The sequence below is a fragment of the Pistacia vera genome, unplaced genomic scaffold (assembly GCF_008641045.1).
Source record: "Pistacia vera cultivar Batoury unplaced genomic scaffold, PisVer_v2 Contig118, whole genome shotgun sequence".
Classification (NCBI taxonomy): Eukaryota; Viridiplantae; Streptophyta; class Magnoliopsida; order Sapindales; family Anacardiaceae; genus Pistacia; species Pistacia vera.
In genome coordinates, this window is record NW_022195226.1 from 1,020,438 (window position 1) to 1,038,240 (window position 17,803).

Sequence of the window (17,803 nt, forward strand, 5' to 3'; positions counted from 1 at the left end):
ACTGAGATGATTTAAACTCATGATCTCTTGAGTGATACACTCAAGAGTCTTTGTCCAACTATTCGGCTACCCAGGGGTTGTTCATATTATGCATATGTTGTTTTCAAAATCTAACTAAACAATACAAAAAAGATTATCAAATGAGCATTTACATTAAAAATCTCTAAAATCTTACGTCTAGACTTTTTGTTTTTCTAAAATGTGATTACTTAAAAGAAACGGCAATTTTTCCTTTTCAATTCTTATACACTCTTTACATATATGAAGAATTCAACAATTCTTATAAGAACTAGAAATAATTAATTTAGAATTCTACAAAAGAGTTGGTCAAGTTCTAGTGGAAGCGACTAAAGGGGGAATCATTAAAGCTTATATCAACACAAGGAGTTGTGTTTCTTAAACTTGTGAAATTGCTAGTGGGGGGTGAGTTGGCAAACCTTCGTTCTGTTGGAGTTGTCGATTACTTCAGTATTAATGGGCAACGTAGACGCACTCGGGGGTCCTGTAGGCGGTTTTGGGCTTTTCCATGTATAACCGCTGTAGAATTTCTTTTAAGTTACTAATTTCTTTTTGGGTTGGGCTTGGGAATAGGAATCCTTATAAAACTAGGTTTAATCTCTTAAACCTAATATATAATCATACTTTTCTCTTGTTATGTGTGTGAGAGCAATTCATTCATTGTAAACGAGAGAGGTGAGGTATATTGCAATAATATTGACTTAGCTGGACGTAGCCTACTTTGGGTGAACCAGGGTAAATCGCACGTATTATTTTCTTTGTTAACTGTTTAATTTGTTTTACTATTATATTTTATTCCTGTTGTTGTCTCTATTAATTTCGTTCATGTTCAAGGGGTAAAACTGAAGTAAAGTTTGATCATTAATTTCTAATAACTCATTATGATCGATAATCTATGTTTTTAATTATATTATGATAACACTTTTACAGCTTGCCTTATTGAGTGCCAGCAAATGGTTATTGGATCTTCCATTACCATTAAAAAGATAAAATATTCGATTCGATGCATAAAGAAACAAGCAGGAAGCAAACATAGGCATATATATGTGTACGTAATGCCTTGTTCAAGGATTTGAAAACTTTTTTTTGTTTTTTTGTAAACAAGTTGGCTCACTTAATACAAGGATATAGGTTGGGCTCTTGGATTTTTTGTTATTGACAGCAGTTGCCACTGTCACTGTCGATAAATTTTCAATTTCTTTTTTAATTTTTCAAAGTTTTTTTTGTTAAACTATTAAATAATTATATTAAAAAGAATAAAAAAATTTAATTATTAGGATAATATGATTATTGATACTTATTAACTACTTTTGATTGTAGCAACTCTGAACTACTTTTGAAATTTATTTATAAATATATTATTCATAATCATTTAAAATGCAAAAATAAATAATTATTTTTTTAAATTACAACAACCCAAAACTAGGCCTAACCATTGTAATTTATCAACTGACCAAAAATTTGGTTAGAATTAAAATGAAGAAGATAGATATTGGAAGGAAATTAAATAGGTGAGCTAAAAGTTTGACTGCTGTGTTTGGCAAACTAGATCAACATTTTCCTTTCTTGACGCAGTGGTAAAGTATGGTAGGTAAAACTGAAGGCTGCCATTAGACTTTGGATTTCTTCTTAATTTTTCATCCTAATGGTAGAAGCAGGTTCGTGAAATGAAATCTAACAATAAATCAGTAATCCTCTTAGAGAATTAAACAGGAAAATATTCAATCAAATTTTTTCATATAAAAAACATGTAAAATTTTATCATTTAATGTTTACTATACTAGTTAACAGCATAGTTAGTAAATACGGGTACGGTAAAAAAACGGTATGGGAATTTTACGGGAATGATACGGCAAACGGTGAAAAATACGTTTATAAAAATTCGGCCTTAAAATTCGGATACGGAAAAAATATGATACGGATATATACGGGTTTAATACGGTATATTGTCAATAATACGTTTTGAAAAATACGGTAATATTAATCCTGATTTTAGTATTTTTTATGATCATTGAATTAATTATTCTCTATTTTTCTTTATAGGTGTATGATTTATATTTTTTTAATTATAATATTTTAGTTTATTATTACAAATATTATAGAAGTGATCAATTATTAAATAAAACAAATAATTTTATTTGTTTTTTAAGTTGAAGAAGAAGAAGATAAGACAAAAAGTGGTGTTTGTTGAAGAATAGTTGAAGAGGAAGAGAGGTAGAGACGCCAAAAAAGAGAAGAAAAGAGAAAGAGGGAACAAAAAAAGAGAAGAAAGAAGAGGGCGCCAAAAGAAAGAAAGGAGGCCAAAAGAAAGAAAGAGAAAGAAGCGGGCGCAGAAAAGGGCAGAAAAGGCGCCAAAAAGAGACTGATATCGCGCTTAAAAGACTAAGCATAAAACGACGTCGTTTTGATCAAATTTCACCTAAAACGACGTCGTTTTGGCTCACTAAATAATAAAATTTTATTTTTAAAAATACGACTGAATTATACGGAAATTATACGCGAATTATACGGCTAAGGCATATAATTCACGTATAATTCGACTGTGCTTATAGAATACGGGAATTCGTGTTTTATACGCGAATTATACGGTTGGGCGTATAATTCGCGTATAAAACGCGAATTTACTAACAGGGGTTAACAGGAGTCAGATTTAATTAAAAAAAATTAAAAAAAAAGCAAGTACCAAAACTTGAGAATTTTTTTAAAAATTTAATACTACTGATATATTATTAAATGTTATTAAAATATCATATCCATAAATTAATGTCGTATCATGAAGTAGCAATATCTCCTCATTGATCTTTCAATAGGAAACATCATTCTTGAAATTTGATGAAACATTAAATCCAATATATACAACACCCATTATATATATAGGGAGGGAAAACATTTTATACTAAAAATAAAATTAATTTCTCATCAAAAATGTGGTATAAAATTCGGTCAGGATGCTTCCTCATCGGCTGCTCCAAATCTTGAATACAGGCTTTTGTCTCATACTGTCTTTAATGGTGGTGGTTGGAAAATCTAAAGAGTAAAGACTTAGCTGGTGACTGCAACTTGCATGACAACTATAATAATAAGAAAAAAATCTCATGCAATTTGCTTGAATCGTGTTCGCTAGTGCGATATAGACAGCTCTTATTTTTTTATCATTACTTCAAGCCAACTGTCCACAGCTAAGCCGATTGGACCTTCCCAGGAGTTTCCTTTTCTTACTTTCACAAGCTAAGTCTCAGTATAAATATGAGCCATGACGCTCAACACATATTCATCCATTCACTTAACACTTCACTCAGTTTCATTATTTGCTCAATTCACTCAAATCTTTCTATGGCTTCAATGCTGCAATTGCTTCTTCTTCTTGGTTCTTTAATGGTTGCTTCTGCCGGTAGCTTGAATGAAAATTTCGATATTACTTGGGGAGATGGCCGTGGTAAGATGATCAACAATGGAGAGCTTCTTACTCTGTCTCTTGATAAAGCCTCTGGCTCTGGCTTCCAGTCCAGGAATGAGTATTTGTTTGGCAAGATTGATATGCAGCTCAAGCTTGTCGCTGGAAACTCTGCTGGCACTGTCACTGCTTATTATGTAAGTTCCTAACCTATAATAAATATTTCTCTTATATATATATATATATAAGTTTATGTTACTAAATATTATCTTAAATTTGCAGTTGTCCTCAAAAGGGTCTACATGGGATGAGATAGACTTCGAGTTCTTGGGAAATTTGAGTGGTGATCCTTACATTCTTCACACCAATGTGTTCAGTCAAGGAAAGGGTAACAGAGAGCAACAATTCTATCTCTGGTTCGACCCAACTGCTGATTTTCACACCTATTCCATTCTCTGGAATCCCCAGCGCATTGTGTGAGTATTCTATTTAATTTCTTCACTCCAACTTAAAATTTAATATATTTTGTATTTGTTTTTCTTAATCTTTTTGTTTGTAATTTCAGCTTCTCTGTGGATGGCACTCCTATAAGAGAGTTCAAGAACTCAGAGTCAATGGGTGTTCCATTCCCAAAAAATCAGCCAATGAAAATATATTCTTCACTCTGGAATGCTGATGACTGGGCTACTAGAGGTGGTCTCGTGAAGACCGATTGGACTCAAGCTCCTTTCACTGCTTCCTACAGAAACTTCAAAGCTGATGCTTGTGTTTGGTCTAATGGAAAATCTTCTTGCACTTCAAACTCACCTTCTTCTTCGTCTAGCAATGGTGCCTGGCTCTCCCAAGAACTTGATACAACAAGTCAAGAGAGATTGAAGTGGGTTCAGAAGAACTACATGATATACAATTATTGCAGTGACACCAAGAGATTTCCCCAGGGCCTCCCTGCAGAATGCAGCAAAACCTCTTAGAGCTAGACAAATTAATTCTTTGTCATGTATTTTGTAGAGTTCAATTCTTTAATTCTTTGTCATGGCAATCCCCAAATTCTTCTATTTCTATAAACAGAGCATTAAGATGTGATATATGCAGAATCTATTCTTCAACTTGCCATTATTTTTGTAGAAATTGTCAACGGGTTAACAACTCTACAAATATGTCAAACCAAATCCCATCAGTCACTATCTAAAACAATCTTATCACTGTATCCAGAGGTAAGAAAAAAAAAGTGTGAGATTGGATTTCGAACCTATTATTACTCTAATAAAATCCATAATAAAACTCATAAAACCCAGTAAAAGAAATCACTTATTTTTGTATTTATATTCATAATCAATTTTAAAATGCTCAAATTAATCACTTACAACCACCCATAAATTATAGCAAGAGAATTTCTTATTAATATTTTTTTAAATAAAAAACCAATTTAAAAAAAAAAAAAAACATTTTCAACAACTTATCATGAGCAATAACAGGATTTAATTAATTACCTATAATTCATTAACGAGATACATAATAATTGAACAAAATTACTAACCTATAATATTTATATGAGTTAACAATTGAAGATATATTCATTTTCTTTACGGAAAAAGGAAAAACAAAAACAGGTAAATAATATGTTCTTAATAATTTTTGTCGTCATTGAAAATATGCAATTAGTTTATTCCCATTATATTATCAACATTTAATAAATCTATTAATAATATGAATATTTTCTATTTTTAATATGGTATAAAGCAACACAGGACTTTACAGATAATTTTATGATTTAATATAATTGAATTGATTTGCATTCTTATATGTTATATTCATGAGTAAACATTTTTTCCCACCCAAAAAATACTCTACTGATACTTTCCCACCAAAAATGATTCAAAATACAATTTTATTAACATTTTCCCACCCAAAACAGGTAAATAATGTTCTTAATAATTTTTGTCGCCATAAAAAATATGCAATTAATTTATTTCCATTATATTATCAACATTTAATAAATCTATTAATAACATGAATATTTTCTATTTTTAACGTGGTATAAACTATAAAGCAACACGGGACTTTACTGATAATTTTATGATTTAATATAATTGAATTGATTTGCATTCTTATATATTATATTCATGAGTAAACACTTTTTCCAACCCAAATAATAGTCTATTGATACTTTTTTATCCAAAATGATTCAAAATACAATTTTATTAACTCTTTCCCACCCAAAAATGATTCAAAAATACAATTTTATTATTTAAATGATATATAACTTATACTTTGTTAATAATTTCTACTAATTACAGTAATATTTATATAAAAATACCTTTTATCATTTAACTTAAACTATTTTTATGTTATTATCAATTATTAATATGCCCACTTTTTAAATATGAAATTACTAATATGCCTTTATATAATATAAATTAAGAATAAAATTTTTTCTTCTTATCTTTTCCTTTATTTCTTTTTCTTTCTTCTATCTCTTCTCCCCTTCTCTTTCTTCTCCCTTTCATTTGCATTTTCTTCTCTTTTTCTCATATAAGTTCTTCTCATTTTTTTTTATCAATCATTTTCTTCTCAGTGTACAGTGTGTACTTACTCAAGAATAACATTTCCAGTAACATTTTTTTTGTCACCAAAGAAAGCCTCCCCAAAAACATTTCTCATCAAAATCCCCCTCTAAAACAAAAGTCTTCAGTTTTCTCACCATCCGACCTAATCGGCGGGGGAAAGTTGGGTGGGGATTTTTAACGAATAGGTGGTGTGCAGGCTGGGTTGGGCAGTGAACGGTGGTGACTGGTAGGGAAAATGCGGCCAGAACAAACACAAGAACACTCCAAATAAACAATCAAACAACACCCACACTTCAATACAAACTCCAGACTACTCCATCAACATAAAAAAACAAGTCACAACAAGAAAATCCGAAAATACAGAACAACAATCACCCGAAATACAAAATAACAATCACGACGCTGCAGGTGGTAATCGGCGAGCAGGGGTGGACGGTGTGTGGGTGGGTTTTGAAGAGCAAATGAGGGGTGTGGTGTGCGGTGAGAAGTGAAGTGGGTGGGTTGGTGCTGCTATGCGAGAGATGCGGGGAGGGAAGGTGGTGGGGAAGTGGAGCGAGGAAATTGCAGGTGGGCGGAGCAACGGAGGGGAGGTAGTAGGAGGCTTAGTGAAGAGAGGAGACGTGAGGGAGGACTGGCCGTTTTGGCTTCTGTTCGAGGAAAGAAATAGAAGAGAGTGAGAGAAGAAGGATGAGGGGGAAAAAAAACACGTGGCAACCATTTAGCGCTAAAATTACCTACACTTGAATTTAAAAATTTTGATTTTTTTAATATAAAATATTAATTGACCATTCTGCCTTTTCTTTTAACGAATTTTTGACCATTCTACCCTTCTTCACAATGAAATTTATTAACAGAAATTTGTTGTGGGTGTTAAAGTTGTATTTTGAAACGTTGGGGGTGAGAAAGTGTCGTTACGCCATTACTTGGGTGAGAAAAAGCCGTTTACTCTACATTCATGCAAAGTGTTATGTTCAACAATATAGTAAATGTTGAAGATAACAGCAGCTTACGATGTCAAAAAAGAAAGAAGAAGAAATTGAGTTAAAGGTATTCCAAGTTCCAAGTCCGTTAGTTTTCATAAGAAGGAACGACAGCGTTTTGGTTTGTTAATTCACATAACGCGAACCACAGCGTTGTGTTTCAGCAGAATATCTCTGCACTCTTCCTATTCTCTGCAAATTGAGGACTGAAGCAGAATAAGACTTAGAGTCTCTCTCTCTTTCCATTGAAGAAGAAGAAGATGATTCAACGGTCAAGATCATATGTATTTGTGTTTGTTTCTAAAACAATTGATGGATTAGATTTGTTTCTACATGGATTGCCAACTCAGATGGCAAGTGTAGTATAAATAATTTTGTAAAATATTGAGGTATTTCATAATTTTTTTCTCTATTTTTCTTCTGATCCTTTTAGGGTTATTGCATTTGAAGGAAGTTTCACAATAAACATATTAAAACTCGAATAAGAGAAGAAAAAGACCCCCAAAAAAAAAAAAAAAAAATTTGGTTGCTTAAGAATTTTACTGTTTGAATTAAGTCTTCATTCATATTATAAGACTTTTATGAATTTTTTTGGGTTGGGAAAAAGATTTTCTTGAACTGGAGTAAGTTATTTTCCTAGAATCATATTACAGGTTTCATCGAAAACTTATAACAGCTTGCAAAACAATGCAGTTTGATGAATAAATGACATATTTAAGATGGATATAAATCAAGCTAAAAAATTTAAACGTGACAAACATTTTTGTTATTGAAGATAATTGTATTTTGATTGAGTTATTATATGGTATTAAAATAGCCCATCTATATTATTAATCATTAAACTTTTTTCTTCATGTTAAATTAATCACTATGGAAAAATACCCTCTATGGGTGAGTCAGAATCCTACCCAAGAAATTTCATTAGAAAAGTCTATACAACAACACAATAAAATGGCGCTCAATTTGGATTGAAAATCGGCACTGTTTACACTGCTTAAGTGCTCTATTATAACACAACAAATAAATTAAACAAAAGGAAAAAAAATAAGAGTTGGAATCTTAATTAATATCCTTTTAACATTACATAACATGTAAATAGAAAATTGTTTGAGTAACTCTTCAACTTCCATTATTATTCAAAGAGTTAGCGGCTTTTTCCCACCCCAAAAATGACTTAAAGACACTTTTCCACCCTTAAATTTTTAAAATACTACTTTACCACTCAAAACACAAATATATTAGTAATTTTTGTTATGAAGAAGAGCAAGATGGTCAAAAGCTAGTTAAAAGGAAGAGTAGAATGGTCATATTGTCATTTTGGCCGGATATCTTCTCAAACCCTAACCGCTAGTTCAAGCCGTAATTAGATCTAAACAAATTAAATCGTTAAAAAAAATGGATTCTTTTATTTTTGTACCGAAGTTATGTATTTTGTAGAGTTCAATTTTTTATATTTACAAATTAATGAAGATATTCTTTTTTTTTTTTTATGTGAAATATGCTCTTTAAAATAAAAAATACTATTGGAGATGCTCTAAGATGGTATTATGCCAACTTGCCATTATTTAATGCAAATAGTGAGCAGGTGAAGACTCTAATATCTACTTAATTACTCTAATATCTAAAACAATCTTCTCATTAATGCCATATTAATGAAAGTCTATAATAACTTCGTCTTCACTGTCTCCAACTCAGATCAAATCTTTGTTTTTCTCTCAGTTATCACATTGAAGCTATAATTTTGAAAATACTCGTTCAATTTTATTCATAGTCTATGATAAATAAAACCCATCAAACCCAATAAGATAAATCACTTATTTATATACATGTATTAAGGTTTTTATCCTTCATTAAACCTTACTCTAGCTTCTTATATTCCTTTAGGGTCTGCTTGAGAGTTTTAGGGTAACAGTTATGAGAGTAAACCATCGTAACGGTTTTGAGGGTAAACCACCGTAGCGGTTTTGAGGGGTTTTTAGTAGCAGTTTTTAAAACACCCAACCTGTGTTTGAGAGTTTATTTTCTAACGGTTCTGACAATTTTTTTAAATGATAAATTTACATAAATGCCTATAAAATTAAAACACTCTCTCTTTTGCTTAATTAACTTTAAAGTTATAAATTTGACTTGCATGTTTTTAGCTACTTAATCTTGTGAAAAAAGTGTCATTACAAAGTTGTGGTTTGCTCGAGAGGCGTTGAAAATGGTGCGACTCTTTTCAATTGTATGCTCAAGTTTCTGGATTAATATATATATATATAATTCTCTCTTTTTCCGTCATTGAAAACGAGTTAATCTCTCTCTTAAAATCTGCATCAGATCTCGTAAACCATGTTTAACCAAACTCCCTATCACAAACAAATTAGCATGCGCAAATACTTGTGAATGATAATGTATTTAATGGGAATGGGAGAATGTGCAACTTGTATTATAAAATATTAGTATTTGAATTATTTATCTTTCAGGCCACATAAATTAACTTTCACTTCCACCATTTCAGTAGTTAATCTAAACAAAGACAAGACAGTTTTAATGTTACTCAGCACATGTAAAGATCCTCTCAACAAGTTAATCTTTTAATTTCCCAGTTTATTAACAAGAAGAAGAGTGCACCATTAATGCTAACTGTACCATCTTCTCCCCACTTTTACAGATATTAGAGGGCTACTGGTCTTGCAGTTGCAAAAGTGGCGGCCAAAATTCTTGGCTTGTTATCTCTTGTATTCACAGAGAACAGAAAGACAGGAAGGTTGATGCCAAATCTAATTAAACTCAAATGAGTTGTGTGCAGCAAAGGGATTTGTGTGCAGCAAATTAAAACCATTCACTCACTTCGTGTGCAACAGCAAGAGATTTGTGTGCTAGAGAGAAGTGAACAGCAGCGACAGATTTGTGTGCAGCAAAGGGAGTGGAATCGGGTTTTTTTGGGATAAAAGTTTTAAACCAGTCAAAACACTCCGATTTGAAGTGTTTTATAAACCCCTCAAAAATACACTACACTGGTTTTTGAGGGTTTTTAAACCAGTCAATTAAAAATCTGGCAAGTGGGGATTTTTAAAAACTTTAAAATTAGTCTAATTAAAAACCTCCCAAAACCAGTGAAAAAAAACTCTCAAACAGATCCTTAAACTCTTAATCTATCATTTTTTTTCTCTTCTTATTCATAATTAGAAACTTTCTGGGCTGGCCCAATTCTTTGATAGGGGTTTCTAGATGTTTTTCCTCTAAAATAGAAGAAAAGTTGGTTTACACTTAAGGTGGTCCATATATGGTGGGCTAGGTTAAACTTGGGCGAAGTTTTGTTCCAAACAGACCGACTGTTTGGGTGGGCTACGCCCATTGTTCTATGGCGAACCCAACATGAGTTCTCGTTTTGACCAAGGGGCTGTTGTTGTTGGGGTTTTTGGTTATAAGATGATATTTGGGTGCAAAGTTCATTCAGTTATGCGTAATTAATTTTTTTTACAACAATATATCTCTCAATCTTTTTGAACACTTAAGAAAATTTTAACTATGTAAAATAAACATGCTATTTTACTTAAGGAATATAATTCATCTACATCCTTTTTTTTTTTTTTTCGTAGAACTTGTATTATGTTAAATAAACCTTGATTTAGAAACTTATGTTAATGATAAAGACTTAAAATAATATTTAAGTCTAATATATAATCGAGATGGTTGAATATTTTTTATTCCTTCTTAGTAAAATTTATCTGGTGTAGTTGGTTTTTTTTTTTCTCTAAAAAAAAAAAAAAAAAGTACTCTTACATACAAACCTGAAAATATAAATTAAAACAAATTAACAAGAACAAAAATGAAAATAGTTGACTTTGATTATGAAAAAAAAGTATTCTTAACATAGAACCCGAAATATAAATTAAAAACAAATGAATTACATGTTCATGGTAGCCCACTATAGCTTTAACAATGTATGTTTATAACTCAACGCCTTTTGGCTCACCTAACGAGCCTTACAACGTGTCATCTTCCTATATAATTATTCTCATTCCTCCAAACAATTTCATTCCATCAAAGCATTCTAAACATAATATTTCGAATTTTATCAATGGCGTCTCCTCCTTCAAGTATAGCAGCTGCGGACTGCTTATATCAATACTAGCTAGCCTTTGATAGCCTCATCCGCCGGGAACTTCCACCAGAGTTTGATATTGTATGGGGATACAACAAAGCTAAGGTGCTTACTATGGCCAGATGCTCACTCTGAATCTTGACAAAGAGTCTGGCTCAGGCTTCCAATCCAAGAATGAATATCTTTCGGAAAGATTGATATGCAATCAAACTTGTCCCTGGAAATTCCGCTGGCACGGTCACAGCTTACTATGTATGTCTTCCGTATTTTATGATAGTCACCTTCTCATTTTCAAGTTTATTATTAATTCATTCACTAATGGTGATTCTTCTATTGTTTTGCATGTGTTAATTTACAGCTGTCCTCAAAAGGGCGAATTGGGATGAGATAGACTTTGAATTCTTGGGAAACGTAACTGGTGAACCTTACATTCTTCACACATGTGTTCTGCCAAGGCAAAGGCAATAGAGAGCAACAATTCTATCTCTGGTTTGACCCACCGAAGATTTTCAAACCTACTCCATCCTTTGGAACCCTGAACGCATTGTGTAAGTACTTACATATACAGTCAATCTTTAGTATGGTCGTCCTGAAAGTTTTCAATTTGTGGGTCAAAGGTGAAGGACTGGTCATTATACCTTCACAATTTGCAAAATTAAAAGCCATCGACGGTCATTAACTTTAGGTCTGCATTTTAAAAACTCAGGATATCCATACCTGAAAATTTTCATATATATTGGACATTAATATGGGAGTCTAATCCCTCGATTCCTTGTGCTTCAGCTTCTATGTAGATGACATTCCCATTAGAGAATTGAGAACATGAGTCTTATGGCATTCCCTTCCCTAACACCACCCCATGAGAATTTACATCACCCTTTGGAATGCCGATGACTGGGCGCACGAGAGACTTGTGAAGACAGATTGGAGTCAGGCACCCTTCACTGCTTCCTACACAAATTTCAATGACGACAATCTCTTGTGTTTGGAGTTATGGACAATATTCTTCTTGCGATTCATAATGATAATGTTAATATCCCATTCTCAAATTGGCATGCTAAGGGTGCGTGGTACTGGGAAAAGCTCGGGTTCGCAGGCGAGGACAGATGAAATGGTGCAGAAAAACTACTGATTTACAATTATTGCACAGATTACAAGCGATTTCCCTACGGTCCTCCTCAAGAATGCAATATCAAGGAGGACTAGTTTTAAGGGCAGGGCAGCTATTCATGGACTTGGGGTGTCCAAGTTCCACAAAGTTTTTTTATTTTTTATATACATATATTGATTTTGTTCCAAAAATTTCAATTATTGTTTTGGCTTTCTTAAATGTAACTGTGTAAAATCATTTTCTACATTGTAATCTCTTTTATTTGTTGACTATTACACTTTGATGTCCAAAACTGAATTTTTTATCCTGTATTTATTAAAGGTGCATATGCATAATCCTTTTTTCATATAGCAAAATTAATTGATGGAAATAGTGATCATCACATTGTGATGAAGCCAACTAGAGGGTTCCTTTTTTTTTTTTTTTTTTTTTTTTGAGCACAAGGAAATTAATTAAGAAATAGAAAGGGGGGAAAAAATTGAGCTACCTAGCAAAATGTTATTTGTTCAAACAAGTTTAAGAAATACAAAAACTGTAAATTGATTCTTTTCGAACAACTACAAACACTCGGCAGAAAAGAGTAAACAACATTTTCCAACCTACGGTTTGCCTTATGCACTTTTCCAATAGAGAGAATTTTAGCCACCGGTATTGGTCGTAATGAGTTTGAGGTAGTAACAAAATATTAACTTTAGATAAAAAAGTTGTATTTGAAATTTTTTGAGTGGGAAAAGGCAAACCTTGGTGAGGAAAAGTCGTTTACTCGGCAAGAAAACTCAAATGATATCAATTTTCAGTAACAAGAATGCAAACAAAGTAGTATAAATAAAGACATGCTTTATAAACTATTTTTAGAACTAGGGCTTCGTTTGGTTCAAAATTTGAGGGTTTTGGGAGACGTTTTTTGAAAAAAGTTAAAAAAAAGTTGAATTGGGCGTATTACGATGTATTTATAAATTATAAATACCCCTTATGTTTGTTTTTTTACAAAATACCCCCTATAATAAAACATTAAAGTTAACAAAAACACCCCTAACCCCCCCTCAAACCCCCCCAGCCGCCACCACCACCACCGAAGGTGGCCGGAGTCACCTTATGGGCTCAGTACCGGTTGGATCTTGCCGGCATGCGCCGCATATGGCCTTTTCCAACCAGATCCACGTGGATCTGGCCGGCAAAGGCCAGATCTATGGCCAGATCTGGCCATATTTGCTCTCAACGACGGCCAACAAATGGTCGTCGTTGATGGTCAACGACGACCGTTTTTGGCCATCGTGACCGACTGTTATGCCAAAGATCTGGCCGTCAACGCGCAGACTTTGGCCTTAGATCTGGCCTTTTCTGGCCAGATCCACCGTGGATCTGGCCGGAAAAGGCTGATCGGCGCACTACCCGCCAATTCAGCCGTAGTGCGCCATCCTACCAGATTCCGCCATTTTCCGGCGGTGGTGGCCGGAATCTGGTAAATGTGGATTGTTGGTGTTTTTTTTGTAATTTAAAAAAAATATTTAGGGGTATTTAATTAATTAACAAATTTAGAGGGTTTAAAAAAATTAATAATATTGAAAATAATCCAAAAAATGAGAGTTTTGGATATTTTACTGTTTAACTTTTTGGGAATACTAAGAGTAGTATTCCATCTTGAACCAAATGAAGCCTAGATTTCACCCGAATAATATTTTGGTGTAATTAGAGGATTAATAACCCTACATAATTACCTCAATCTTTTAAATATAATTGTGGCTTTATGAAAAAAAAGGGGGCAATTAAAGGTAATTATATATTGGCTAAAATTATTGAGAGAAAACGCAAGAAAATAGTAAGAAACTCCATCACTTCTTTCTCAGGATCTCTAAGCTCATCTACATATAATTTTAGTTACATCTAATTATTCCCCCAACACTTTTTGTCTAAAGACATACTCAAATTCTTTGGTTGTAAAAACATTATACTTAGTGATATATAATATATTTTTTCTTTAACATTTCAACTGGATAATATAAATATTTAACCCAAGTTGCATAAGATCTTTTAAACTAAAATATAAGTCAGCTTAAGTTTTTAGGCAGTATACACTTAACCCAAAAGTACAAAATAGATTTAAAAAGTTGCATTGTGGGCTAAAGAGTCAAGTTGAGGGAATGAAGAGGATTAAAAAAAAAAAAAAAAAAAAAAAAAATTTAGAGATGAAATAATATATTTCTCCATAAATTCAAAACTTTTTGTCCGGCCTTCAACAGCTCCTCGCTGACTACAAACCTACCTAACAAGTTCAGTTTTTCACGATCAAAGTACGACAAATTGGTTAAAAATTTTGATTTCTTTTGATTTAATTCTTTTTTTGGTATGTTAAAGTTCATTTTGAGGGAAACACAAATAAAAAAGAAAAACAAGTCTAGTTAGGTATCGGAAAAATTCATTAAAAAAATAAAAAGAATAATAAATAAAAGCAGATGACCTTGGACTTATGAAACAGTCCATTCTTCAGGTCAAATGAATTATACTCATTACAAAGGCAAGAGTAAACCATGTGTATACTTTTCTCTCCAAAACCGTGTGAAAATTCGTATCTGGCAGAGCCTATTGGGACGGCAGCTTTGCCTGGCTGTGTTAATAATTTTTGTTCATGGTAGCCCACTAGCTTATTCACTGACATGTTTAGAACTCATCATCGCTTTTGCTTACCAGCTAACAAGCCTTACAACCTGTCATCTTCTCTCTAACATTCTTCTTTCTTTATAAATTCCTCATATCTTCAAACAAATTCATTCCATCGGAAGATTCTGAGCATCTTTTACTTAACATAATATATCAAATATTAGCAATGGCATCTCCTCCTTCAAGTGTAGCCAGCCGGGCTGCTTATATCAATACTAGCTAGCCTTTTGATGGTTTCATCCGCCGGCAACTTCCACCAAGATTTTGATATCGTATGGGGATACAACAAAGCTAAGTTCCTCAACTATGGCCAAGTTCTTACTCTGAATCTTGATAAAGAGTCTGGCTCAGGCTTCCAATCCAAGAATGAATATCTTTTCGGAAAGATTGATATGCAGATTAAGCTTGTCCCTGGAAATTCTGCGGGAACGGTCACTGCTTACTATGTATGTATTCTGTATTTTATTATAGTAACCTTTCTCAATTTCAATTTCAGTTTCATTAATAATGAGCAATGGGATTCTTCTATTATTTTGCAGCTATCCTCAAAAGGAGCAAACTGGGATGAGATAGACTTTGAATTCTTGGGAAACGTAACTGGTGAACCTTACATTCTTCACACAAATGTGTTTTGCCAAGGCAAAGGCAACAGAGAGCAACAATTCTACCTATGGTTTGATCCCACTGAAGATTTTCACACCTACTCCATTCTTTGGAACCCTGAACGGATTGTGTAAGTACTAAGATATAAAGTCAATTTTTAATGTCAACGTTCTGAAGGTTTTTAACATACGAATCAAAAGTGAATGACTGATCGCTACATTCACAAACTGCAAAATCAAAAGTCAATGACTAGTCACTAACCTTTGATCCATATATTAAAACCTTCAAGAAGGTTTTTAACATACGAATCAAAGGTGAACGACTAGTCGCTACATTCACCAATTGCGAAATCAAAAGTCAATGACTAATCACTAATCTGTATATTAAAAACTTCAGGACATAAGCACTTTAAGAATTTCTTATATGTATCCAATATTAATATTGGAGTCTAACCCCTCTGATTCCTTTTGTTTCAGCTTCTATGTAGATGACATTCCCATTAGAGAATTCGAGAACATGGAGTCTTATGGCATTCCGTTCCCTAAGCACCAGCCAATGAGAATTTACTCAACCCTTTGGAATGCCGATGACTGGGCGACAAGAGGAGGACTTGTGAAGACAGATTGGAGCCAGGCACCCTTCACTGCTTCCTACACAAATTTCAATGACGACAATGCTTGTATTTGGACTTATGGACAATATTCTTCTTGCGATTCAAATAATGATAATGTTAATATTCCATTTTCAAATTGGCATGCTAAAGGCGTCTGGTACTGGGAAAAGCTCGGGTTTGCAGGGAGAGGACAGATTAAATGGGTGCAGAAAAACTACATGATATACAATTATTGCACAGATTATAAACGATTTCCCCACGGTCTCCCTAAAGAATGCAATATCAAGAAGGAATTGTTCTAAGGGAGATGATCGTCTGTTATACTTGATTTTGTCTCGTTTGTTTATTTGTTGACATTCAATTTTTCAGTTCTTTCCGCCATCTGCGATATCTTCAATAAAGTTGTAATGGGGCCGGGAAAGATCCTTTTTATGTTAAATGATTTTTGCGATGTGTTTGGTATAATAATATGAGAAATGCACGTCTAAATTTTAGTGTTCTTCAGCAGGGCCGGCCCAAGGGGCAGGCAGGTAAGGCAGCTGCCTAGGGCCTCCAAAATTATTTTAAATAGATTTACAGAAATACTATTGGGTCTAAAAAAGTTTATAATTTTTTATCAAAATTGGTCCAAAGGGCCCCCAAAAAGCCAGAAAAGCCCAAATTCATTATACTTTTTTTTTACAAAAATTTACAAAAAAACCATGTTTCATATTTTCCATTCACACCCATAAATTAACTAAACTAGTTATTTAAATGTCTAAAATTTCAAAACACCCATTCGATCCCTAAAATGATGAAAACATTGCATCTCCACCCTTCTACACCGCCATAGTGTCACTGTTGGCATTGAAGTGATGATTCCGGTCAATTTTCTCACCAAAATTGATCGGATTCATCACTTAATCATTTCCGAAACGTTTTCACAGCCTTGACAACCCCCAATTTGGTCGATTTTTGTTGATTTTCGCAGCCCATTTTCATTCTTCACTGCGTGCTACAGTTTCGGCACGTATCCACTGTCGTTGATCTTCCCCGACACCAACATCTTCGTCCCCTCAGGCCCCTCCCCAAAACCCCTCACTTACCTGATCCCGGTAGTCGGCCGTCCACCTCTCGCCCTCATAAGAAAGATTTGGTAATTGGGCTATATTATCAATTGAAAAAAAATTTGGTTTCTAAACTTGAATATAAAAATTTAATTAGTGATTTTGCATCTCAAAAGGTAAGAAAAATAAATTTGAAATAATTTTTTAATATATACTTATATTATTAAAAGAGCTCCAAAGTAACTCTTGTCTAGGGTCACAAATGTTCTTGAGACGACCCTGTTCTTTAGCTTATATTTTAAATATTGAAGTCTTTGTTCTTTTGAAGAAAAAGGAAGATTTAATAGAGTTCCATTGATTGCCTATTGTGATCAGGCTCAGGTAATGCAGTTTTGCTAGCATAGGCTGACCTAAATCTAGCCTTAGCAGTGCGTGGCTTCTCTCTCCATGCCGTTATTTGTCGGGATGACTTGGTTGTTTTTGTTAGAGTTGGTGAACTCTATTCAATGTTAGATACCCATTTTTAAAGTGTAGCGGAAGATTTTATCAAGTTAATTAATGGTTATCAAGTTAAGCATGAATCAACAACCACAAGTAGTAAAGATAAAGCACACAAGCATATACATGGTTCGGCTAAAACCACTCGTAGCCTACATCCATGGGACTTCATCCAGATCGAAACTAATCCACTATAACAACAAACATTACAAGATATCACTTAGA

At 33.3% G+C, this 17,803-nt stretch overlaps 2 protein-coding genes and 1 pseudogene across 2 annotated transcripts; all 3 read left to right on the forward strand.

Moving 5' to 3' along the window:
• Window positions 1–3,281: 3,281 nt before the first annotated feature.
• Window positions 3,282–4,404, forward strand: LOC116108774 (probable xyloglucan endotransglucosylase/hydrolase protein 23). The gene is made up of 3 exons (XM_031395011.1): window positions 3,282–3,609; window positions 3,695–3,888; window positions 3,978–4,404. The coding sequence occupies exons 1-3, from the start codon at window positions 3,352–3,354 to the stop codon at window positions 4,381–4,383; spliced, it is 858 nt and encodes a 285-aa protein (XP_031250871.1). The 5' UTR covers window positions 3,282–3,351; the 3' UTR covers window positions 4,384–4,404.
• A 2,096-nt stretch (window positions 4,405–6,500) lies between these two features.
• LOC116109096 lies at window positions 6,501–12,255 on the forward strand (annotated as a pseudogene).
• Window positions 12,256–15,186: 2,931 nt separating this feature from the next.
• On the forward strand, window positions 15,187–16,357 carry LOC116109206 (probable xyloglucan endotransglucosylase/hydrolase protein 12). Its single transcript, XM_031395440.1, has 3 exons — window positions 15,187–15,264; window positions 15,358–15,491; window positions 15,898–16,357. The coding sequence occupies exons 1-3, from the start codon at window positions 15,211–15,213 to the stop codon at window positions 16,334–16,336; spliced, it is 627 nt and encodes a 208-aa protein (XP_031251300.1). The 5' UTR covers window positions 15,187–15,210; the 3' UTR covers window positions 16,337–16,357.
• Window positions 16,358–17,803: the final 1,446 nt, after the last annotated feature.

Bases quoted from the DNA above. Each gene is read 5' to 3' on its own strand.
- LOC116108774 (XM_031395011.1), top strand. From the start codon at position 3,352: ATGGCTTCAATGCTGCAATTGCTTCTTCTTCTTGGTTCTTTAATGGTT. The intron at 3,610-3,694 runs GTAAGTTCCTAA...TTAAATTTGCAG, and splicing joins GCACTGTCACTGCTTATTAT to TTGTCCTCAAAAGGGTCTAC. The intron at 3,889-3,977 runs GTGAGTATTCTA...TTGTAATTTCAG, and splicing joins TGGAATCCCCAGCGCATTGT to CTTCTCTGTGGATGGCACTC.
- LOC116109206 (XM_031395440.1), top strand. From the start codon at position 15,211: ATGCAGATTAAGCTTGTCCCTGGAAATTCTGCGGGAACGGTCACTGCT. The intron at 15,265-15,357 runs GTATGTATTCTG...ATTATTTTGCAG, and splicing joins GAACGGTCACTGCTTACTAT to CTATCCTCAAAAGGAGCAAA. The intron at 15,492-15,897 runs GTTTGATCCCAC...CTTTTGTTTCAG, and splicing joins GAGCAACAATTCTACCTATG to CTTCTATGTAGATGACATTC.